Source organism: Saccopteryx leptura, chromosome 10, assembly GCF_036850995.1.
Source record: "Saccopteryx leptura isolate mSacLep1 chromosome 10, mSacLep1_pri_phased_curated, whole genome shotgun sequence".
NCBI classification, from domain to species: Eukaryota; Metazoa; Chordata; class Mammalia; order Chiroptera; family Emballonuridae; genus Saccopteryx; species Saccopteryx leptura.
The window spans coordinates 68791639-68817520 of record NC_089512.1 but is presented as its reverse complement, the minus strand read 5'-3'; the positions used below and the strand labels follow the sequence as shown (position 1 = coordinate 68817520).

At 37.1% G+C, this 25882-nt stretch overlaps 1 protein-coding gene across 1 annotated transcript in view; it reads left to right on the top strand.

Moving 5' to 3' along the window:
• The window catches only part of TAFA1 (TAFA chemokine like family member 1), a 577116-nt gene extending 557253 nt beyond the window's left edge, over positions 1–19863 (top strand). The window contains exons 4-5 of the mRNA XM_066350908.1: positions 13112–13236; positions 18799–19863. Coding sequence (XP_066207005.1) covers positions 13112–13236; positions 18799–18816 — 143 coding nt within the window. The 3' untranslated portion in view covers positions 18817–19863. The remainder of the gene's footprint in view (positions 1–13111; positions 13237–18798) is intronic.
• Positions 19864–25882: the final 6019 nt, after the last annotated feature.

Sequence of the window (25882 nt, the reverse complement as noted above, 5' to 3'; positions counted from 1 at the left end):
ACATGTGGTCTATCCTAGAGAATGTACCATGAAGACTTGAAAAGAATGTGTATTCTGCTGCTTCAGGATGAAAGGGTCTGAAGATATCTATTAAATCCAGTTGATATAGTGTGTCCTTTTTTTTCTTTTCTCCAACATTTTTTTATTTATGATTTTAATTTGTGTTTACATAAATTCAAGTGTCCCACTGAATATATCTCTCTCTTCTTATTCCCCCTCGGCCCCCCACCCCCCTTCCACCCAATGCCTTCCCCTCCTCCCTCCAGGATTTGCTGTCCTGTTCTCTATAATGCTGTATTATGTATATATAATTTCATTAATCTCTTTTTATTCTCTGATCCCATCTACTCTTGTATTGTACTTTTCCTCTGACCATTTTCCCTCTGGTCCCTTTGATCCCATGTCTGCCTCTGTTCCATTGCTCAGTTCACATTGTTCATTGGATTCCTTATATAAGTGAGGTCATATGGTATTTTTCTTTCTCTGCCTGGCTTGTTTCACTTAGCATAATAATCTCCAAGTCCATACATGCTGTCGCAAAAGTTAAGATTTCATTCTTTTACATGGCCATGTAGTATTCCATTGTGTATATGTACCACAGCTTTTTTTTTTTAATAATTTTATTTTTTTAATGGGGTGACATCATACCACAGCTTTTTAATCCAATCGTCCACAGATGGACACTTGGGCTGTTTCTTGGCTATTGTAAACAATACTGCAATAAACATGAAGGTGCATTTCTTCTTTTGAATCAGTGATTCGGTATTTATAAGATATATTCCTAAAAGAGGGATAGCTGTGTCAAAGGGCAGATCCATTTTTAATTTTTTGAGAAATCTTCATACTGTTCTTCATACCACAGTGGTTGCACCAGTTCGCATTCCCACCAGCAGTGCAGAAGGGCTCCCTTTTTTCCACAATCTGTCCAGCACTTATTATGTGTTGTTTTGTTAAGAAATTTGTCAATTTTGCCTAGGTTTTCTAATATTATGGCATGTAGTTCTTCATAGTATTTTCTTACAATCCTTTGTATTTCTGCTGTGTCTGTTGTTACTTCTCATCTCTCATTTTTAATTTTATTTATTTGAATCCTCTTTTTTTCTTGGTGAATCTGGTTTAAGGTTCAGATTTACCTTTTCAAAGAACCAGCTCTTGGTTTCAATAATCCTCTAATTTTTTTAGCCTCTATGTCATTTATTTCCACTCTGATCTTTATTATTTCCTTCCTTCTACTTCCTCTGGATTTTACTTGCTGTCCTTTTTGTAGTTTTTTTAGATGCAGGGTTAAATTGTTTATTTGAGCTTTTTCTAGCTTCTTAAGGCATGCCTGTAGTACTATGACCTTCCCTCTCAAGACAGCTTTTGCTGTGTACCATAAATATTAAGTTGTTTTATGTTCATTTTCATTTTTTTCAAGAAAATTTTTTATTTCTTCCTTGATCTCATTGTTAACCCATTCGTTATTTAGTAACATGCTATTTACTTTCCAAGTGTCTGAGTGTTTTTCACTATGTCTATTGTAGTTGATTTCTAGTTTCATGCCATTGTGATCTAAGAAGATGCTTGATATGATTTTAATCTTAAATTTGTTGAGACTCATTTTGTGTCCTAGCATGTGGTCTATCCCAGAGAATGTACCATGGCCACTTGAAAAGAATGTGTATTTTGCTGCTTTGAGATAAAGGTTCTAAAATATTTATTAAATCTAGTTGATCCAGTGTGTCCTTTAAGTCTTCTGTTTCTTTGTTAATTTTTTTCTCAGCTGGTTCTCCAGCTTTCACCTTGCCCCTGTTGGTGGGACTACAGGCGGGACCACTCTTGCATGCCTGGCCCACAGCCATGGGTCAGACTGCTTTCATGCACCCCTTCCATGGCCTTTGCCCCCGCCAACTGGACCGTGCTTCCACTTCCCACCACCACCTGCCCTGCAGGGAGCACTCAGCAGTGTGGGATGGTGATGTAGCTTAGATTTTAGCACTCAACACTGTATCCCTGATGGCTCACTGCTTCTAAGCAATTCTTTACTCTGACTGCAGCAGGAGAGCTTCTGTTTGGCTGGAAACCTGCTTCCCTTTTCTGGTATTGTTGGTTTCAGGAACAATATTCACTTTAAATTTGGGGAGTGACTCAGCCAAGGGTTTAGAGTGGCTGTCCCTCAAAGTGTTTCTCCTTGTGCTTCCTAGATTACACTCTCTTCCTGCTACTCTGGTCCTCTCAGCTCTCCCTGTCCCCCAGAGCCTCGGATGAGTGTTTGTGGAAGAGGTTTCATGCACGGACCCTTTAAGAAGTATCCTGGGTCTGAGAAATCTGTCTCTTTTTTGCAAACAGTATCTTGGCTTGTTTTGCAAGTAAATAGTGTCCATACACCTCTTCTAGGCTCTGGGGCAGCAACCTGGGGCTTCATTCCTGGGGCCCAGGATCCTCCCCTCTCTGCTAAACTCACTTCCTATCACGCGAGTCTGTCCAGGCTGCCACTCACTCCCAGGAGCTGGGCAGCCCTCTCCGTGTTTCTGCTTTTCTTACCAGTCTTAGTGTGGCTTCTTCAGTGATCCTTGATTAAAGCATCCTCTTAGTTTAGTCAAAAGTTGATTATTCCAAATGATTTTTTTTAATTAAGTTGTAATCCACTTTGGTTCTGAGAGGTGAAAGTTTGTACGTCCACCTACTCCATTGCCATCTTGCCACCTCTAGTGTGTTCTTTAAGTCTTCTGTTTCTTTGTTAATTTTCTTTCTTGAGGACCTATCCAGTGATGTTAATGGGGTATTGAAATTTTCTACTATTATAGTGTTGCTGTTGATCTCCTCCTTTATGTTCATCAAAATCTGCTTTATATATTTAGGTGCTCCTATATTAGGTGCATAGATATTTATAACAGTTATATCTTCCTGTTGAATTGCTCCTTTTATCATTATGTAGTGATCTTCTTTATCCCTTACTATAGTCTTTGTTTTAAAGTTTATTTTGTCAGATATAAGTATTGCTACCCCAACTTTTTTTTCATTTCCATTTGCATGAAATATTTTTTTCCTTCCCTTTACTTTCAGTCTATGTGTATCTTTTGTTTTGAGGTGGGTCTCTTGTAGACAACATATGTATGGGTCCTGTTTTCTTATCCATGCAGCTACCCTATATCTTTTGACTAGAGCATTTAATCCATTTACATTTAAGGTTATTATTGATATGTAGTTGTTTAATGCCATTTTACTCTGTAATTCTACATTTCTTTTTCACTAGATATTTACTACCTTTTTTCTGGTTATAACAGGTTCTTTAACATTTCTTGCAGCATTGGTTTTGTTGTAATGAATTTCTCAAGGTTTTTTTTTCTGCTGGGCAGTTTTTTATTTCTCCTTCACTTTAAAATAATAGCCTTGCTGGATAAAGAAGTCTTGGTTGTAGGCTCTTGTTTTGTATTAGTTTGAATATTTCTTGCCATTCCCTTCTGGCCTCAAGTGTTTCTGTTGAAAAGTTGGATGTCATCCTTACAGGGCTGCTTTGTAGGTGATTGACTGCTTTTTTGTCTTATATATTTTACTATTCTTTCTTTATCTCTTTGTTTTGGTATTTTGATTATGATGTGTCTTGGTGAAGGTCTCTTGAGTTCCTCTTTAATGGAATTCTCTGTGCTTCTTGAACTTGTGTGACTTTTTCCTGCATCAGTTTAGGGAAGTTCAGCTATGATTTCTTCAATGAGGTTCTCTATCCTTTGTTATTTCTCTTCTCCTTCAGGAACCCCTATTATGTGGATGTTGTTTCTTTTCATTTTGTCACAGAGTTCTCTTAGAACGTCCTCAGAATTTTTTATCACTGTTTCCTTTTGCTGTTCTGCTTCTATGCTTTTGCTTATCTTGTCCTCTATATTGCTGATTCAATCCTCTGCTTCATCCAGCCTGCTTTTAATTCCTTCTAGTGTAAGAATTTCAGTGATTGCAGTGTCCTTTTTGATGCTTGCAATTTTTTTATTCAGATACTCATTAAGTCCATCTATTGTAGCTTTGAGATCCTTAAGCAACCTAACAATCATTATTTTAAACTCTGCATTTGGTTATTTGATTACTTTCATCTCATTCAGTTCTTTTTCTGGAGACTTTTCTTGTTGATTCATATGGTTTATATTCCTCTTCTTTCTGTGTGTGGCTTGCAACTTTGTTAGATTTGTGGGTCTGAGGTTGATTTATGGAATGCATCTTTTCCTCCAGGTTTTTATTCCTCAGCCTCTGCTGGTTGCTTAGATTTTAATTCTCCTTAACTAGTAGAGCAGTTTAAAAGTCTTAATTTCACTGCTGTTTGCTGATCCCAGCAGGGGGCTTCTATGTTTAAGAGAAGGGAAGTGGGCATATCTTATTGTTTTTTATTTTTTGGCCCTAGTTGAAACTGTATTCAGGAATACAGTGAGTATGATTTCTGTGAATCAGAAGGTGTGGTCAGGTCTGCCCAGTGTCTCTCTGGGGGCGAGGCATGTTCTCAGTATGAAGGGGGAGATGTAGCTCAGGTCTCCCTGGAAACCTGAATCACTGCCCCTCCCCTTCAATTCTTGCTTTCTGAACAACCTTTTGTGCTGATTGGAGCTGGAATGCTTTTTGGAAGTGGGTCAACTAGTTCTACTCTAGCTTGTGCTGGGTGGAGGGAGCCACCCCTCCCCAGTTATGGCCATTTTGGCACTGGAGAATGAGTCAGCCTCAGATCAGGTCAGCTTAGGCTCTCCCCATCACTGTTTGTGTCTCTGTGTCTTGATCTCCCCACTTTCTTCATGCAAGACCTGTCCTCTCAGCCCTCCTCACCCTTGGAGCCCCAAGCAAGTGGCTGTGAGAGATATTTTCTGTGTTTGCCCTTTAAGGCTTCACTTTCTTTCACAAGCCGCTTCTCATAGACAGAACTCTCGCTCTTCTCCTCACTCAGTGCTGTCTGGCTATCTCCTCCCTGGGTTTCTAAGCTGGGGCTTCGGTCTTGAAACTAAGGACCCTCACCTCTCAAGGTTTCTCTCCTTGCAATGAGAGCCCTCATGGACCATCAGCCTTAGCCTCCCCTCACTCCTGGGAGTGGGGGAGCTTCCTCCATGCCCTACACTCCCTACCTGAATCAGTGTGGATTCTTCTCTGCTCCTTGATTTTTGTGTCTTGTTCTTTTAGTCCAAAGTTGGTTTTTCACAATGATTGTTCTTAAATTAATTTGTAATCCAGTTTGGTCATGGGAGGTGGCAGTCTGTGCATCTTCCTACTCCACTGCCATCTTGGAATCCACCCATGAAAGTCAAACTTATGTTGTTCAAGGGCCAAATGTGTACTGTTATAAATTTTTATTTTATTATTAGCTATTGAATAAATAAAAGAATAACTTTTGTCTTTAAATACTTTCAAGGAAAACTACCATGCAAGGAAATTTTATTATGCTTATTACCTGGTTTTAAATTACTGCCCAGTTCACAATCCACACCCTCACTTTCATCCTCACCAATGTAAAATTGCCCATTTGAAAAGCACTGAATAGGTTTTATTCAAGCATGGAATTAATGCTAATAATCTCATCATCAGCTATTATGACTTTGAAATATATTGTAAATCTCATAAAGAAATACAGTCTAAACAGTTCCTTCTTGTTTGACAAAAGGTGCTGTTCTGGTGAGAGGGAATTTTTAGAGAGCTTTTTGCCAACTCAGGAAAGTGCTCTTAATTTCTGATAATAATAATATTCTTTTTCTTAAGCTGGGCACCAAGGCTAGCATAGGGCTTATTCTGCATATTTAATATAGTAGTTGCTTCTTATCTACAGTTTTGTTTTCAGCAACTTAAAGTGTCATTTATTGCGATGCCTCTGCATTTTTTCTTTTGCATCAACTGTTACTTCAAGTTGGCATGCCATATAATTTAACCTTTGGTACCAGTGATAGAAATCATACGTTTCTAAAGGAGGGGTTTATCATAATAAGACGCTTCTTGAGGGCTTGCACTTGTAGAATTGCATTCCCTTCTGTAATGTCCTCTTTTATATTATTTAATATATATAACTATATCAGTCCTTGGTTACATTTTTTCCCTTCTTTTTGGACCATAAGCCTTAAATTAGTGACGTCTAGAGCAGGCTAACTTAGAGGTTGAGTGGTGAGACGTTTACATGGAGAAGTAATGTGTATATATGACATAGGAAGGTGTTTTTTAGGTATGTCACAAGCTTACTTTAAACCATTTAAATTATGCTCAAAGTATAATTTATTATTGGTTCTATAGCAGATTATGAATAATTTTTATTGTAAATCTAGATCTCAGAATTGAAGCAATTCTTGAAATGTATGACTTTTCCTTAATATATTGATTACAAAGGAAAAGAAAATAATAAAATTTAAATATTCACATGTGAGTGAGTCCATGAAAGTCAAACTTATGTTATTCAAGGGCCAAATGTGTACTGTTATAAATGTTGTATTTTGTTATTAGCTATTGAATAAATAAAAGATAACTTTTGTCTTTAAATACTTTCAAGAAAAACTACCATGCAAGGAAATTTTATTATACTTATTACCTGGTTTTAAATACTGCCCAGTTCACAATCCACACCCTCACTTGCATCCTCACCAATGTAAAATTGCCCATTTGAAAAGCACTGAATAGGTTTTATTCAAGCATGGAAAAGAATGCTAATAATCCCATCATCAGCTGTTATGACTTTGAAATATATTGTAAATCCTATAAAAAATACAGTCTAATCCATAAATAAAAGATTATATGCATCCCAGAATTAGTATTAACTTCCATTAAAGATAAAGCTCTAACTCTCTAAAACAGTAATTAGATGGATGCATACATAGCTAGATAGAGGATTCGTGGATGAATAATAGTAATAATTGAGTATAAAATGTATTAGATATTATGCTAAGTACTTTATGTCATCTAAAATTCACTATAACAGTTGTGATTTCTAATACCTTTTATAACTCTGGAACCTGAGACCAGAACTGAGAAACTTTCCCAAGACATACTACCAGAAAGTGGTGGGGTTCAAATCCAAACCCAGGGTCTTTTATTACATACACAAAAACTTAGAGTCTTAATCATTAGACATACCTCTACACTAAATCCTATCCTTAAATGTGGGCTCACCACAAAGAGGGAGTTTGGAATAACTGGAGGCAATGACATTCAAGGTGTTTAATTTTACATCTGTTTCGATGATGATGATAACACTCAGGGAGCCATTGTAGGTCTTTTGAAAAGGAGCATTGTCCCAATAATGTTTGCATAAAGGGAGTCAAAGAGCTGCCCCAGCCCACTAATGTAATTCCAGCTATTGCTTTAAATTGTATGACAGTTGCACAAAATTGAGCCTGAAAATCTGTCTTGATTGATGTACTTATAACCTACTTCTGGGAACATGAATGAAATAATATGTTCAACCATTTAATAAATGCTCAAATTCTCATAATTCATAGAAGTAAACTGAGAGTTGGGCACAATGTTGAAGAACAATGGTTTACTCTCTAACTTTGTGAAGAATTGCCTTTTCTGTTTTGGGGTGATTTTATTCTCTAGAGTAATAAAAATGATGATGATGGTGATGATGATGATAGCTAATATTTATTGTGCATTTACTGTCAGACACTCTGCTCAGTGATTTGAATAGATTTTTCATATAATCCTTACCATCCTTTGAAATAAGCACTATTTTTGCTTTCCTTTCTGTTTCATTTTTTATTTGCTTATAAACTGCAAACTAGTCTTGAGCTAGTTTATGCCATTCAAAAATGAATACATTGTGATCCCTGCCTTCAATAAGTTCACTGTCTCCCTGGCCGGTTGGCTCAGTGGTAGAGCGTTGGCCTGGTGTGCAGAAGTCCCGGGTTCGATTCCCGGCCAGGGCACATAGGAGAAGCGCCCATCTGCTTCTCCACCCCCTCCCCCTCTCCTTCCTCTCTGTTTCTCTCTTCCCCTCCCGTAGCGAGGCTCCATTGGAGCAAAGATGGCCCGGGCGCTGGAGATGGCTCCTTGGCCTCTGCCCCAGGCTCTAGAGTGGCTCTGGTTGCGACCTAGCGAGCCCCGGGGGGGGGGGGGGAGAACATCACCCCCTGGTGGGTGTGCCGGATGGATCTCAGTCGGGCGCATGCGGGAGTCTGTCTGACTGTCTCTCCCCGTTTCCAGCTTCAGAAAAATACAAAAAAAAAAAAAAAAAAAAAAAAAAAAAGAAGTTCACTGTCTAGTGAGTAGGCTGGCACACAAGCTAATAATTGAGTTCAGTGTGGCTAGTGTTATAGTTAATATGGTTGAGTTACTGGCCATGTTTTCTCAGTAGCAACTCTTTCTTTGCAACTTTAGAGTAGACATCCAAAACAAGACCTTATCCCTTCTCTGTTTGAATGCTGTGGTGCTTACTGGCATTTCAGCTGATTATTTCTTTCTTCTTCCATCTTGTTCATCACTGCCAAGTTCATCTTCCCCTACCACCCCTGTAATCAAATATTCCCTTTGCTCACCAAATACAAACCTTTAGTGACTTACCATTCCTTTAAAAAAAAAATAAAAAACCTAAATTAAAATTTTAAAAGCCAGAGCTCCTAGTTTTCAAGAACTCCCACAGCCTTATAAGGTTTTCTTTTCCTGCTTTCCACTATGAGTTTGTTCTATGGCACAATAGGGGACTTGCGGCTGGAGGAACATTTTGCTTACTTATACTTCTTTATCATTTATGCCTCAATGCCAATAGTGCCCATGCTGAGATACCCTGAGAGTGGGGCTAGGTCATATTAGTCCTTTGACTATAGAAAGTGCTGAACTGAGACTCAGACATTACCTTTTAAAATTACAGAAAAGGACTATGGTTCATAAGCAATATAATGTGTATTTGCTGCATTTATTAAGCCTATTGCTCATTAGTAACTGTTCAGCTACCATGGAAAATTGCCTTAAAGTGAACAATGATAAAATAAAAAAGATTTCTCTTCTATTCAAGATTCATCCTTGAAAGATGGATTGGTTCTCTTTTTTCTTTACAACCATCTGGCTTGGTATAAGGGTGAAATCACGACTCATGATTAAAGTGATCTTAATGCCTGACCAGGCAGTGCTGCAGTGGATAGAGCATTGGACTGGGATGCGGAAGACCCAGGTTCGAGACCCCGAGGTTACCAGCTGGAGTGTGGGCTCATCTGGTTTGAGCAAAACTCACCAGCTTGGACCCAAGGTCACTGGCTTGAGCAAGGGGTCACTCGGTCTGCTGAGGCCTCGGTCAAGGCACATATGAGAAAACAATCAATGAACAACTAAGGTGTAGCAACGAAAAACTGATGATTGATGCTTCTCATTTCTCTCAGTTCCTGTCTGTCCCTATCTATCCCTCTCTCTGATTCTGTCTCTTAAAAAAAATAATAATAAAATAAAAATAAATAAATAAATAAATAAATCTCAAGGAAAGATGAACATTCTTAGAAAATGTTGACGATCAGCTATTTTCTTGAACACGATATAGTAATTGAATGAAGACCAGAACCCCAGGGTTAAAAGGGATCTTTAAGACCCTTATTGTAGTCCCCACAGATGAGAGTTGGTTTTGCAGCTGATATGTAATTAATTCAGATTATGCATTTACTTCACAAGTTTCTCATGGCTTTAAAACTTGTTTAGCAGCTGGAATTTTACTAAAATGCTATAACTAGTGAAATCAAGTCATGTGTAGCTAAGACAAGGAAGAGAACTACATGTAAACTGGAAGTCAATGTAAACTGCCTTCTTGCCCAGATTATTTTTTAAGTTAACTTCATTAAGAGAACCTGAATGCATTTATTTTCTGCAAGTGTGTTGATGTGAAATTTATTTTCTATACTAATACAGCAGAGAGAATTCATTCGTTCACTCAGCAGTCAATCAATGCTCTGTTAAAGTTCTATGAATCCTGAACACAAAACTAGAATGAGTTAACATTATGATGAGAAAAGTGAAATTTGTTGTTAAGTATGCCTGGATCCTAATGTTAATTTCTTTACTTCTTACCTGTGTGTGAGACGCTAGAAAACTTGGCTTTCAGTTTTTTCATCTTTAAAATGGGTTCATAGTAATTCCCACTTTATGGGGTTCCTATGAAGACTGATATAACGTTTTTAAAGTACATGACAGACAGAGAAACATACAAAGCATACAAAAAAGTCAGTTATCATTTTTATCATTGCATTGACCATTATAATTCAAGACATCTATTATTTTTAATATTTAAATTTTTCTTATTATAAATATTCCATAAAAAACACTACAACAATAGTTAAATAGCAATAAGATTAGCTTCTTTTATTAATCTGAACATTTCAGGTAGCTTCTAGTTTGGAACAGGAGGAGGCATTTTTAAAATCCTCTCTTTGTGAATATTTTTAAAGATATTGCAGGAAATATAAATTTATAAAACTAACTAGAATTGAAGACTAAAGTTTGACATAGAACATGAACAGCTATATATTAAGATGACTGTGTACTGCACAAATCAGAAATGGCATCACTAGAAAAGCAGGCATGAACTGGATCCTGATAAGCCAGAGGCAACCCGATCATCACACTGTATTTAGGGAGGCAAGTGTCACATGAATTCGTAGAGTATGTAAGCAGGTTTGAAGACATTTTTATTCTCAGGAAGTCGTTTCTTTTCCCCTATGAGCCAGCGGATCTTTACAACCTTGAATAAAAGGGGATATGCAGGGTTTGAGATGTATCTTTTTCCAGCTGTCTACATTATAATTTAGAAGCTATTCATGCTTAAGAGAAAAAGGAACTGGTTTGTTAGCTTGCAACGCAGTGGGTCACCTGGGAGAGAAGGAACAGCGTCCTCTGCGAGTGGGCTGACCCCGTTGGCAGCCGTTTCGTGCTCCTGTGCCTCTGTGAGCAAAGTGAGAACCACTGAGAACCGCTCAATCCAAGACTGCTGGGTCAGGCAGTGTCCCCGCAAAGCTTAGCAGAGGGTTTCCATTCTCGATGGTGTTGCTGCAGGGCAGTAAGACAGGCGTTAAGGGGACAGTGTGGCTGACGGGACGGGCCCGCTGGTGACCCACCTGACCCGCAGCTTTGCAGCTTATCGTTGTTCCCTTTCAGCAGTACATATGCCCTTCTTGCTCCTAAAATATATGCTTCCATTGTTTAATATTGTCACCTTTTAATTCACACAAATAAGTTCCCTTTCACCCGTGACCAGACTCTTCCCCCACTCCCTGTCCCCATGCAAAGCCTTGCTATTAAACAAGAAAACATTCCAAACTCCAACAGTGGTTTTTTACCCCGTGGAAAAATTGTGTTTTCTGTTACTGCTCTTTTATCAGAACATCACACTGACTTGCATATGGATAAAACTAGAAGATTTTACTTCCTATACTCACTTGACTTATCTAATGCAGTTGCATTTTACATGGTTTGGTCTGTTCCACATTTAAAGCATAAATCAAATACAAACATCCTCAGCTTGCCATGTAACAAAGCAGAAATGATTTTGCCTATATAATCCTGCATAGGAATTTTTATGCAAAGATTGAAGAAGACTGGATTCAGAAGGAGAAAAAGACTAAAGTAAGAAAAGTGTAAGAGGGAAACCTGAATGCAGATAGATATCTGAATACTTTGACCACTCTACTTCTAAGTTAGCAGTGTAATGAAGGCAATGTGGAGAGGGAATTTTAACGTGTCCTTGTGTCGCTGCAGGGTTTTCCCCATTCCAGTTTCTTAATTTTCTGTGACGTTAACAGTTGTCCTTTGGTTTCTTTGTTGTTGTGAGAATGAAGCATCATGATGGAGCCTCACCTTTATGATGTAAAGAGCTGAATGGTGATGGTAGAAAGCATTAGACTTCCAGTCCAATGCAGAAACAGCCAAGCAGAAAGCATCACTATAAAAACAATGGCAGATATTTTGAAGATTTTGAATGGAAAAGCAAAGAAAAATTTGTGAAAAACTAATGCCTTGTGGAACTTCAGAAATGACTGATGTTGACCGGAAATAAGTTTTACTCAAGACATTAAGAAAAATGTGGAGTTTCTTGATTTGGATTGAGTGAATCTAGTCACTGGTTTTATAAAATCTCGTCATCAAAAGCTGCTGTAAATGTACCCCTAAATTCATCACCAGCTTCCCATTTTGGTCAACCTTGACATCACGCTGTAATGCAGGGCTCTTGTATCAGAGATTCAACTTTTGAAAGTTCACCCACATCATATTAAACATATTAAAAAGAAATCACAGACTGTATCAAATATACTTTTGACTGTAAACAAATATTTTCTTGTATTATTATTTTTTCTTTATTTTGCAGGTTTCCTTTGTACTTTCTTTTTTTTTTTTTTTTTTTTTTTTTTTTTTTCATTTTTCTGAAGCTGGAAACGGGGAGAGACAGTCAGACAGACTCCCGCATGCGCCTGACCAGGATCCACCCGGCACGCCCACCAGGGGCGATGCTCTGCCCACCAGGGGGCGATGCTCTGCCCATCCTGGGCGTCGCCATGTTGCGACCAGAGCCACTCTAGCGCCTGAGGCAGAGGCCACAGAGCCATCCCCAGCGCCCGGGCCATCTTTGCTCCAATGGAGCCTTGGCTGCGGGAGGGGAAGAGAGAGACAGAGAGGAAGGCGCGGCGGAGGGGTGGAGAAGCAAATGGGCGCTTCTCCTGTGTGCCCTGGCCGGGAATCGAACCCGGGTCCTCCGCACGTTTCCTTTGTACTTTTAATCAACTCATTTTTTCTTTTGGTAGGCCTTTAAAATCACAAAGGCCTTAGACCAGGGGATAAACCCTAATGCTCGGTGGATAAACTGGTCTCTCTGAAAAGAACAGTTCAGTCATTCTAAACAGTCTTTAGCAATTTGTCCCCTTCACTGGAAAGAAATAGTACACAGTTTTGATTTTTTTAAAATGACAAAATTCTTCCAAAATGTAAGTCCATATGATTTCATTATTCAGGGGGATTTTTGACAAAATGTTGATGAAACTAAACAATATAATTATACTTGCATTGTAAAACTTATAAATTAAATATGTATTTTTCTAAGTAGAGTATTCTTAGCCAGTCATGATAGGTTCAAGAACATTCCCACCTGAAGAAGACGCAGTAGCAGTGCCCAGGTTGTTGGACGAATTGTAAACACTTGTCCCCTGTTTTTGCACAGCCTCCATAGTGATTGGGAAATGGTGGTGTGAGATGGAGCCTTGTCTCGAGGGAGAAGAATGTAAGACACTCCCTGATAATTCCGGATGGATGTGTGCTACAGGCAATAAAATTAAGACCACAAGAGTAAGTTCATTGATTTAAAATGTCTCGTGTATGTTGCTAACTGTACGGTTTTCCTTTGTGTTGCCCAAACATCCTCCAGAGAAGCTTTGAACTAGAAAGAAAAAAAGCCTTTTCCTTCACAGAAATGAACAATTCTGGTCAGTGTTCATCCATGAACAAAAAGTTAGAGATTGAATTTAACTTTTTTATCCTGAGCATTTTAGTTTTTCTGCTACTGGCTCATAAATAAGGCTAGGTTGCAGTGGGGCAACTATTTGAATAATTTACCCAACATCATTGAATAGGTAATAAAATGAGGATGTTGTCTAGTTTGTCCACATGGTTTGTTGAAAAGTTCTGCATTTAAATACAGATTTTTAAAAGGAACTTTTGATGATCTGATAAGGGAAAAAAAGGTTTTTGTGATGTGAACAATCATTCCTTGATTTATCTGGTTAGAACAGAACTTGTCTTCAGAATATTTAACAATCTGTATTATGAGGCTACCCAACTTATCAGAATTGGTGTCATGATGTTGGAGCAGGACAAAGAGCCCAGCTAGGCTAGACATTGACCTTCTATATATTGGACCATAAGAAAGTCTGGGAGTCCTAAAGGAGGTCAGGGGAGGGTGGGGAACTCAAAACACTTAAGACTATCTATTTATTTACTAGTACAAAGGTGTATTACTATTTTAACAATTAGTATACTATTTTAACAATTAGTATAGTCATATATATGTGTTCCATATGAATATCTGTTATATGTGTATGTATTTTGATGTATTAAATATTTTTAAAGGAAGCAGCACCAATTATAAGTCCCAATATGTTGACCTTGTAATCTTCCAAAAGGTGACTCAAATTTTAAAAAGTATCTGATTCCAACTCCTGTATTACGAGCCTTAACTTGATCTTTCTTCTCAGCATTCTTTTCAAAAACTAAAATTGGTTCTTGAAGCTTTTTGATGCAAAAAACAAAAGTAATGTTACATAATACTATATTAAACACTTATTTTTTATATATATGTAAAATAGGTGGAGATGTTTTGCGTGTCAAATTTGTTTGCCTAGACTGATCACGTTAGCTAGTAAATGGCCATACCTCTTTGGCTTGCAGCCTAGAGAGATTTCTGAATCATTCTAGCTTGTTAACATACATTTTTGTGTGCCCAGGAAGCTCAGCTTGGATTATTGTATTTTATTTTAAAGAAACTCTTACATAAATAAACCTGGTCCATGCAAATTATTCCTGGAAACCATTTTAATTACCTGACGGCATATGGGTTTCAAGTATTCTTTTGGTTAAATTTTGTCTGAACATGATTTTATCAAATAATCTGAAGATGCCTTTACAAGTTAGTGCTAAGCTACTCTGAATCATAGCCAGTGTAATTCTAGAATTATGACTGGAATCCAATCACCATTATTTTGAATATGTTGCTGATATACAAGGATAGGCTAAAGTAGGTTTACAGTTGAATGGGAAACACAGAGTTTATTCTTATGTTATTAATTATGAATTACTGTATTATTTATTTGTATTATAACTGTAAACCTACTTTGGCCCACCTCTGCATTTTATGTCAAATCTTTATTTCCTATTCCAAATGATAATTGATCACTTTTTACTGAAATAAGCCCTGCTTTCATGGTGCCTCCAGACTTGTAACTCAGTAAAGAAAAATAGTGCAAGTCAAGTTATTTTAGGATTTAACATGTAAAACTCCAAGTGTACCAACAGGGAGACTCTTTCGAAACAAGAACATAAACAGCAAACCAAACACGGAGATTTTGCATGCGACCTTCTTGGGACTCATGTGTTTTTCTTGTATTCAGCCTCTGTATTTGAAAAGCATCAGGTGTGTTGTAAACCCATCCCTCACATTTCCAGCACTGCAGAAGTACAGTGCCGATCTAATCACAGTGATGGAGGCTGGAGAACACTGTGTCCCTTACCACCCTATGTGGGCTGACTGAAACCCAGAGAGCTGAGTGTACAAGAAAAATAAATCGCCTTTGCCATGGTTTGAAAGCAGAGGGGTACCTCTTCTGACATGCACATCCATTTCAAAGGAGGAAATAAGACACTGCTCTATAGCTTTGTGATGATGCGTTAGTCAACTGAGAACTCTCACGTCCGTCTTTAGAGAAGGAAAAAAAATGACACTAGAAAAAGCTTTACTTGTTAAACCTGGAGAGGAATCAGACATTCCAACTGACTTACAAATTTTGCCTCTTCCTTACAAAGAAATTCACAATGAAATAAACACTTTAAAACACAAAGGCACTAAATAAGTTCAGATGACCCTTCCGGGAGCTTTCCATTGATGTGCCAACAACAGTCTTTAGAACATTTGTTCTGAAAACTGGTTTTATATACATTTTTCATATATGTCCTATGTATTTTTCCCATTAGAAAATGATGTCTGCACACTTCAAATATTGACTCTAGCAATTTAACTTTTAAAAGAGTTTAATTCACAAATATACTTTATTTTGAATCATTATTTTATTTTTCTGTTCTTAACTAAGAGGTGATCTTTTTTTTTTTCTGTATTTTTCTGAAGTTGGAAACGAGGAGGCAGTCAGACAGACTCCCGCATGAGCCCTACCGGGATCCACCTGGCACATCCACCAGGGGGCGATGCTCTGCCCATCTGGGGCGTCACTCTGTTGCAACCAGAGCCATTCTAGTGCCTGAGGCAGAGGTCACAGAGCCATCCTCAGTGCCTGGGCCAACTTTGCTCCAATGGAGCCTTGGCTGTGGGAGGGGAAGAGAGAGACAGAGAGGAAGGAGAGGAGGAGGGGTGGAGAAGCAGATGGGTGCTTCTCCTGTGTGCCCTGGCCAGGAATTGAATCCGGGACTCCTGCACACCATGCCGATGCTCTACCACTGAGCCAACTGGCCAGGGCCTAAGAGTTGATCTTTAGAATAAAAAAATTATTCAAGTTTTTATCAAAGTGAAAAATAAATAAATAAATATCACCTTTCTTTGTCTCATGTGTAAAATTGACTCAAAAAGAATGCTCTTAGGAAAAGAAAAATAGACCCAGATTATTAATGACAACTGTCATTTTCCATTGTATGTTATTTTAAAAAGTAACTCCAATGTGAAAATATTTGCAAGAAAGATTCCTGGCACATCACTGTTTTTCTTTATATAGGATTGTTTCCAAAATCTTCTTATTATAGGCATTACTTTCAAATAATCATCCTAAATGTAGATAAAAGATGCTTCCAAGTATAATCTAATTTATATTTTTATGTGTTTATTTAAGAGTAAAGAGTAGAAATTCATTGTTTTATTTGAATACCGAGACATTCCAGATTGAGAAGTAATCAGGGGAATTGGCCACAATCTAAAGGAAAATCTTAGGAAAATTGGATCTGGGTGATGATATAACACACAGAAAGAAGACAGGTAGAATTAGATAAAGGCTTTCCTTTCAGGAGAGTTGAAAGACCAAATTTTACAGAAAGAGGAAGCTTTCTGAATAAATGCCACCTATGAAGAGACTCCAGTAGAATAAAGCTGGTCATTAAATTTTAACTGTGTCCCTCCCTGCTTGCTTATTGCCTCAACTGTTTTATTAAAATTGCTTTGTTGGTAGTTTACAGCAAGACTACCTGATGTAAATTTTAACTATATATTTTTTCCTGTGGTTTTAGATACCTACTAGTTGATTTCTTTTCTTTAAACTCATATATTAAAAATATAATTTTGAAAGTTGGATTCAGTAACAAATCTATACACTATACATTCAGAAACAATGGCTTAATTTAGAAAGACAGACCTTACCATAGAGAAAATAAGTTGTTTAACAATGCTATAATAATTCACAAGTAAAATGTGAACACTGGTTTTTTAGGGCTAGGAAGAGAAAAAATTTAAATTAGGTGAAAATCAAAATCACTTGGAAAGAAAAATATTTAGATTAAAAGAGCAGAACATAATCTGGTATAATACCCAGGAAAGTACCATGTAACTTTAGGCTTCATACAAACCAGTATGTTCATGTCTTTCAGACGATGAGAAAATCAAGTTAGTGTGCAATGTGGAGTAAAATTTTATCCCCTAAAATGACGAGTGACCAGAACTCAGATTGCACACATAACCACAATAGCCATCCGGTCAAATCTCTATTTTATGTGATCAGACCAACACAAATCCACCACAATCATTTGTTCATAGCCTCCTGGGCCCATCCTCCTAATGGCGGCTCTGACTTTGCCTATCTCCACAATATTTTTTATATTACTGAAAAGGTAAAATAATAATTCTGACATATTTTAGCTCCTTTACTCAAAATTTCACCATCTGAAGTGCTCTGAGAGATTTACAATCCTGATTTTTATTTTATTTTGTATGAAAGGTGTTTAAAATTGGAAGGGGGACAGTGGAAGAGAAAGAGAAAGAAAGAAAAGGAAAGAAAGAGAGATGAATGTTTAGAGATTGCAGAAAGGAAGAATGAAACAACTTATGCTAGCATAATACTGCAATTACTCCTAGGTCCAAGTGAACTCATTCATTTCTTTAGCTAATAAGTATATTTAAGCCTCCACTCCCTAAACTTATTGTATAAAGGTCTTGAGGATATGATGGTGGACATGACAGAGCCCCTGATCTTCCATGGAGAATAGGGCCCAAGGTTGGGTGGCAGGGGTAAGTTTGGTGGGTTCATAAAGATAAAAGAAAGGAATTTTTGTGAATGTCATTTTCTCCTTCCTTTGGTGCAGAAGAAGACAGAATAGGTGATAAATACCACTGAAATGCAGAAAACCAACATTTGGAAGGATCTGTTATTTATATGGAGAAGATAAAAAAATATATGTGTGAAGATTTCTCTGCATTCCACTGCTGGCCCAACCAACTTTTGAATGCAGACTTTTATTACTGTTCCTACCTGACTCTGAAAATTTCAAGTATATTCCCAAATATGCTTCCTACATTTAGGCACTCAATGTTTAAGGTGATAAAGAATTAAGAGCTGATGAAGAGAAATGCCTTATGTTCTAGAACTTTGGCAATGACTCCACTTTATGCAGCCCCTCTACATCCTACAACAAACCAACCTGACAAGAACATGGAACAGCTCACTCAGCTAAAATTCTCATCAAACACAGGACTGGCTGAATAATGTGCAGAGTCCAATCCAAAGTGAAAAATCAGGGTCCCTTTTTCAAAAATTATTAATAATTTCTAGATGGCAGCAGCTGGTCATTAAATCAGTGTGGGGCCCTTTTCAGCACCAGGCTCTGTGCAACTGCATTGGTCTCATGCCCATAAAGCCAATCGCAGTTAAACCTGGCTTCAAGAATCTGTCTCCTTACTTATGGCAAAATTAGTTTAATAAATTGATTTATTGATTAAAATTAGTTGAATAAGTTGATGGTGGTCTATCAATGTGCTTTGATCACCATTTGAGAATGTCTAGACATTAACATTTTTCACTTCAGGTAACTTGAAAGAAGCAAAATCCTAAAAATTCAAGATGTTCTCAGTTTTCTGCCTGATCACCTTTCTTTGTGCCTTCAGTTTGTTCTTTTCTCCCTGAAATTTCTTTCTTTCTTTGGTTTCAGATTCACCCAAGAACCTAACAGAAGCATTCATTGTGGTAATAAAGGAAAGCCAACTCTGTGGAAAACACATTTTAAGAATTTAAAACATCTAACACATTGCAAGCCAAAAGGAATTCTTATTTGCACTTTGACTGGTTACCAGATAATCACAGTGCTTTTACTGTGTCATGAAGATCCTATAGTGGGAAGACACAGAGTTTTAACAACATGGAATGTGGGTTTTAAAAAAGAAATGGGAGTCTTCTCAATGAAAATTTTGGGGATTATGAAGAACGATCCACTGCCTTCTAAAATGGATCTATAGTTACTTTGTACCATTTGAAAAAATATGTATATGTAATATTTTGAAATATTATATATTCTCTTCAAGAAATGAACAGTACCCCAGTTTGAGGGGGCTGGAGTATCTCTTTGAATTTTGGATGTTTTGTTTTATTTCTTTTGTTATTTCTTTTTCTATTGGCAAGGAAGATGTGCCCTTTCAAGAGTTCAGCAGGGCACTCACGCTGGAGGGCCAGCTACAAGTGTACTCCTGGTATCCAAGGCATCAAAATACTGAGGCAAGAGCTTTCTTCTATTTCTACGATGCCCAAGGAAGTAGTGTCCTGTTTTATTGCTTTCTGCCCTGTGCAATATTAGCATGCAAGCTTGGCTTACAGAATTATACTTTATATTCAATTGATATATAATAAGTTTTAATCTCTTCTGGAAAATATTTTTAGAACTACAAGCTTTTGCACAAATAAGAAAGAGAGGATTCTGGAGGGAGCTACTCCACCATGCTGTTAAGACTCAAGCAGAGGCATGGTAGAATGTGTATCCCTGTGTTAATAAGTCCTGTAAATACAGTATCTTGAGGTTTATATTGCTAGCCTAGACTGCAGAAACACCCTCTGGTTAAGTCCAAAGTCTTGCATCATTAATTACATAGTGCTGTAGCAACAAGTCTTATCATGGCACCTTTTTCCAATTTGCTCTTTCTAAGAGTATTCAGATCTCTTCTGCTGAGATAAGAAAACCATTAAAGCAATTGGGTTTCAGAATAATCTATATGACCAAATGTTGGACAGCCCTATTAAAGTGATAAATATCTTCTTTTTAAACCTACTTGTCCTCTTTATTTGCCATTTATTTTTTCTAAATCCATTTTAGCCAAATCCAGAGAATACCCAATATAGAGAATTGTAGTAAGTCAGAATTCTTTTCATGAAATCTTTGCTGCTATAACAACCATGAACTCAAAACCTAATGTTGGGAAAACCATAAACCCATCATTATAACTGCAGCAAGCCAGCAAGATGAAAAGTCAAATACACTTTGGGGATTTCATAGTGAGCACTTGGATAATACATATGAGGCACACTTACCAAAAAGCAATTATTACCCCTCTTCTCTTCTTGAGAGTTACTCAGCTGATGCTTATATGAAATAAATATCTACTTAATTTTTAGTTTACCTGGGGATACTATAATAGTAGTATGTGTTCTTATTACTTATCATATTGCAACTATATCTGTTTTTTCTCCAAAGCCTTTAATCTGGAATGCATGTTGTTAGGGCCTCTTATTAGATCAGCAGCACAGTGGTCCCCTAGTCTGGATGTTTTCATGTTAAACCTCAGGTAACTTTACATTTCTACCATAAACCTTGCGATGTGATTTAATGTGTAAACACTTAAACTAGTTAGGTTGATTCTACATCTTGAATGCTTACAAAATCATCCAGAAATGGAAATGAAATTCTCATTGCAAAATTTAGGCTTCCCAAATACTTTCACAAATATTTTTCAGAAGGTAACATAAAATTTATACCAGAAAATAATAATTACTTGAATTCATGGTCCACATCCATGTACCAAGTAATATAGTAGAAATTGACTTTCATGTGTATATTTTGAAGTAAAAATTAAAATTAAAAATCAAAATATTATCTAGAGAAGTACAGTCCAAAATATTTCATAATCAAATATAGTTGGGAAAAAGTTTTAAACAAAATAAAATAGAAACATTTTTGAGGGAATTTTTGGAGCCTTTAATACACCAAAACGCACTGTGTGTCTTCAATAAAGACTAGAATGGGGAAACTATGTAAAACTCATCCAGATCCAGACACGTTAAGTGGACACTTGAGTAATGAAGAACTCATTTTCTGCCTATGAGAAGCTATGAGAAATTATTTCTGTGTGAAGATACATTATCAAATTTTTACTGTTTGAAGAGAACCACAAATGTGAATATTTACCTAAAATTTCAACATTATTAAAGATTAACTAAAAGTAGATTATTTCTATTAAAAAGAAGACTGCAACCATTACTATTACCTGATCACAATCCCTTTTCTATGAGATTAGTGTTTCATAGAATACTCTTTTAAAGGCGTGGGTTTTGAATGAAACCACAATGAGAAGAATAAAGAATACTCTCTTTTCTATGGCATACATACAGATCCTTCTCATAAGTTACAATACGCGGAGCTCGCAGCTTTTCTTAGTCTGTAACCAGAACCTGTAAGTCAATGAAAGAGCTAGTCTAAGGTCTCTTAGTTCATTTTCCATTGGTTACTAAATGCAATAGCCTCCCTTGAAAGATCTGGAAGAAGAGAGAAGTAGAGAAAAGACCACATCAGAATCAGGCAACCACTCAATAAAAAAGTTCAAATATTTGTAAATGTTCTCAAATTCAATTAGATCTATCCAAGTCCCTTACACAAATGTGTGAACCATCAACTTGTATTGAAATTTGACATGCAACAGTTTAGGGAATTCAATAGCTATCATCTTCCCATTGAATCTGAATATCTATGATTTAAAAACTATGTATTTCTGGTAATAAAAAAACTCAGTGTGGTATGACTAATGTTGAGTTTGAACTGTGCATCAAATTCTATGAATAATGTTATAATAAAATTAGAGCAAATGCAAAGGGTTTTTAGGTAAAAAGGAAAGTATGGCTTATTTCATAAGACAAAAATTTTAAGATAAAGCTTATTTTTAAACTTTTTTTGTGTGGTTAGATTTATGTGTAAATGGACATGGCAAGCATGTTGAGAACTTTTCGTGTTTGGCTTTTTTTCATCGTAGAATGATGAAGAATGTTTTCACCAATACACAAGTCAACATTTTTTTCTGATCAAGTCCAGTATAATTTTCACAAAGCAATATAGTGATTTTATAGTGCAGTATATTATGCCACCTTGCCATAGTCACTGATATAAGTTATGGAGGGCATAAAAATGTTTATGTGAAGAGATCCATGCATTCCTCACCTTCATGGCATATGCATTTCTTCCTGAAGGTTAACTATCATGTTAAAATATGATTTTCTCTTTAATTAAGTTTCACAAACCCATTCTAAAATCTATAGAGCTTGACTGACAAGGAAGTATGTCATGTCTCCTTTTGTGAGCTATCTACCTTCAAAATAAAAGATTTAATGTTTGGCAAATTCTGGGGCTCAAGACATATCCATCTAGTTTATAAATATCAGAAAACAGGATAAAGGGCATCATTAAGGAAGTGGGGACTCAGGACTAGAATCTTATCACAATACAAAAGGAATAAAATTAAACAATGTTTGCTCTTCAAAGTAAAAAAAGAAAGTCATCAGCTGCATGCACACACATACCTGACAATCCCCTGCTAGTAAAGAGTTAGAGATTTTAGGCTGTAGAGGCCAGATTCTTTCCTCCTAAAGATCTCAGGGGCATATCACTGGATGTTGTGGATGTCCACATCATTGTCCCACCAGTGGCTTTCATTTATTTTATTTATTTAAGGAGTTTTGTTTCACTTCAAAAAAAAGTTAAGCTCTCATTTTTTTTTATTTTGGTTACTAGTTTCATTACTAAAAAAATAATAACTGATTATCAAACATGAAGCTAGGACCCCTACCACAACTAACTATATTTATAAACTAGGCAATGTTTATCCAGTGTTAATTCCCACTTAGTCCACAAGGACAGGAAAACACACACTATGAATAAATGGCTTTTCTAAAAGACAGTCATTCTCAACTATTAGGCCATGGTACATGGATATGAAGCCATACATCATGGGACAGGTTGGCAGTGGCTTCTCACTATGAATAAACTCTGCAAATACATTTTTGAAGGAATCTTAATTGGTTAAGGGTAGTTTGCAAACAAAGCCTAAAAGGCATATGTGCCTACAAGAGCTAGCCAGGAAACACAGGTTAGTTAGCTAGATTCACCTACCACTACCTAAGCACACAATGATGAAGGTAAAGACCTAGCACCCAACAGGGTTCCAGCTGCCAGTATTTGGTCCCACCCTACTGTTCCATCCAGCATTTGGAAGCCTGTGTGATCCAATTCTTCTGTTTTTTCTTTTCTTCCCCCTCTTCCTCCTCTTCCTCCTCCTCCTCTCCCTTCCCTCCTCCTCCTCCTCTTTCTTCCTCCTCCTCCTCTTTCTTCCTCCTCCTCCTCTTCTTCTTCTCCTTCTTCTTCTTCTTCTTCTTCTTCTTCTTCTTCTTCTTCTTCTTCTTCTTCTTCTTCTTCTTCTTCTTCTTCTTCTTCTTCTTTTGCAAAACCAGAAATGTTTCTATAAAGTCTCCAAATTTTATATATTTATAACCTATTGAACTTTCTTTAAAAATATGGCTGATTCTCATCTGTTTATGAGAAAAGACCAGTTTGCAACCCTAGCCTAAACTTAAATTATTCTCATGCATTTTATTCTTACATTCCTCCTCCTGCAGCAGAAAAAGTAATGGAGCTACAGCTACTTTGCAGTTCATTGCATATAATCTGCAGCTTGTCTTACTTCTACCACTGAGAATACTATGGCTATAGCAATAAAGATCATTATCCTCAACTGGGTCCATGCAAAGGTTGGCAATTAGGTGCCAAGTACTGTTCTACAATAGAAAAACTGGATTAAACTTTCATCAACTTCAACCTTGTGGTCACCAAGCTAGTGTGGAAGCAAAATTTAAGGGCTTAAAGGAAGCAGATTCCATAGCAGTTACTAAAAGACTTAAGAATCTTTTACAGCCTGACCAGGCGGTGACGCAGTGGATAGAGCGTTGGACTGGGATGCCGATGACCCAGGTTTGAGACCCCGAGGTTGCCAGCTTGAGCACAGGCTCATCTGGTTTGAGCGAAAGCTCACCAGCTTGGACCCAAGGTCGCTGGCTTGAGCAAGGGGTTACTAGGTCTGCTGAAGGCCTGCGGTCAAGGTACATGTGAGAAATCAATCAATGAACAACTAAGGTGTCACAATGCACAACAAAAAATTAATGATTGATGCTTCTCATCTCTCCATTCCTGTCTGTTGTCCCTGTCTATCCCTCTCTCTGACTCTCTCTCTGTCTCTGTAAAAAAAAACAACAACAACAAACAAACAAACAAAAAAAAACCAACTTTTACATTTAGTTAATAGGACGCTAGATGCTGGCTGTCCAATCAAAATAGCTCTTCTCTCTGTTTCCACCTTCCACGCATGTGAAGTCTTGATTTCTTTGTCCCTTGACCTGGATCCTTCTCAAGGTGGCCAGATTGAGACACTCTCAAGTTTTCTCACTTCTCTCCCCAGCCAGTACCTCACCATTGTCATATTTCCTCTTCTTCCGTCCACATTTTAGGACTAAAAAGCTCTGCATATCTTGAAAAGAGCCTTACAATTAAAAGCCAAAAGATCCCCCCCTAAAGATTTGGGCTTATGCCCTCCGTTTACAATCTAAAAAGCTTGTAACCGTCTCTCTGAGATTTCATATCAGTAAAATGGAGAACATTGTACAAAGTTTAAAGATTATGAGAACACTAGAAAAACAGAAAAAAAATGAAAATGTTTTATAAATATAAAGCAATAGGTAAGCTATTGTTATTATTATTGCTTTCAGATTACTCTAACTGTGTGCACCCAAAAGTTCCCTGTGTCCATGCTAGCCCCATTCAAGACAGACAAAAAAAACAAACTTAGGAGAAAAACTAAATTATTATTTTATAGTCTCTTTCTAGAAAGCTCAACTTTGTAAAAATCCCATTTATCATCACTTTTGCTAATATTTTTAAACCACTGGAAAATGACTATATAACCCAACTTGGACAATGCTACTGATACAAACAAGTAATTGCATTTGGGGGAAGACCCCTGCTGGTGTCGGAATGTTTATCCAGAAACCAGCTTACTAATAGCCTGAGCCATCTGTTGTATAAGACAATTTTTGGCAACTATACACAATATCTACCGGGCCTCTGTTTCCCCACATCCCAGCCCTTTGGACATCCAGGCTAATCATCCAAGCAAATTCATAGATAATTCCTGTTAGTGCAGAGTTATGACCTGTCAAGCTCAGTTTTATACCCAACTCACTGGTAAAGTGGCCAAGTATAGTTGCAATTATTAAAAAAGAAAAAGTAGAATCTAAAAACTGTAGATCAGCAACCGTGTAATCAGCCCAGGACATGATTCCAAGTAGATTGTTTAAAAAATTTTTGTAAATACTTAGGGAAATAGTGATCACCAGGAACCAACTTGGTTTTACTAAGAAGAAAAAGGAAACATGCAAGACACCTTTTTCTTTTTTATCAGCCTCAATGTTTTCTGTAACTCATCTGAAGGATTTTAAAAAGTTGAATTTAATATGTCTAGACTTTAACAATATATAAGTCCAGGCCAAGGATTAAGAAATGGTGCCCCTTACACTAAATCTGTGGTTTGTTTTGTAAATGAATGAACTTTTATTGTAACTCAGCCACTTGTTTATATGTTAGCTATAGCTGCCTTTGCACTACAACAACAGTTGAAGAACTGCAACAGAATTCTTATGGCTCAGAGAGCCTAATGTATTTACTATTTACTATTTTCCCTTTACAAAGTTTGCTAACCTGTGATCTATTGGGAGAAGGTTGGGTAATAGTAAAAAGTTGTGTCAGAGAAATGGTGCCATGAGGAGTGCTCCCAATATCTCCCTCTGAAATTTGAACAAATGCAACAACTAGAGACAGAGAAACAATCCCAGAAGCATCTGAAATACACATACATCAAACGAAGGTACGATTGGGCGCAAAGGTGGCTGAATATATAATCCACTCTGAAGGAAATAAGATGGAGAACAGAGTATTC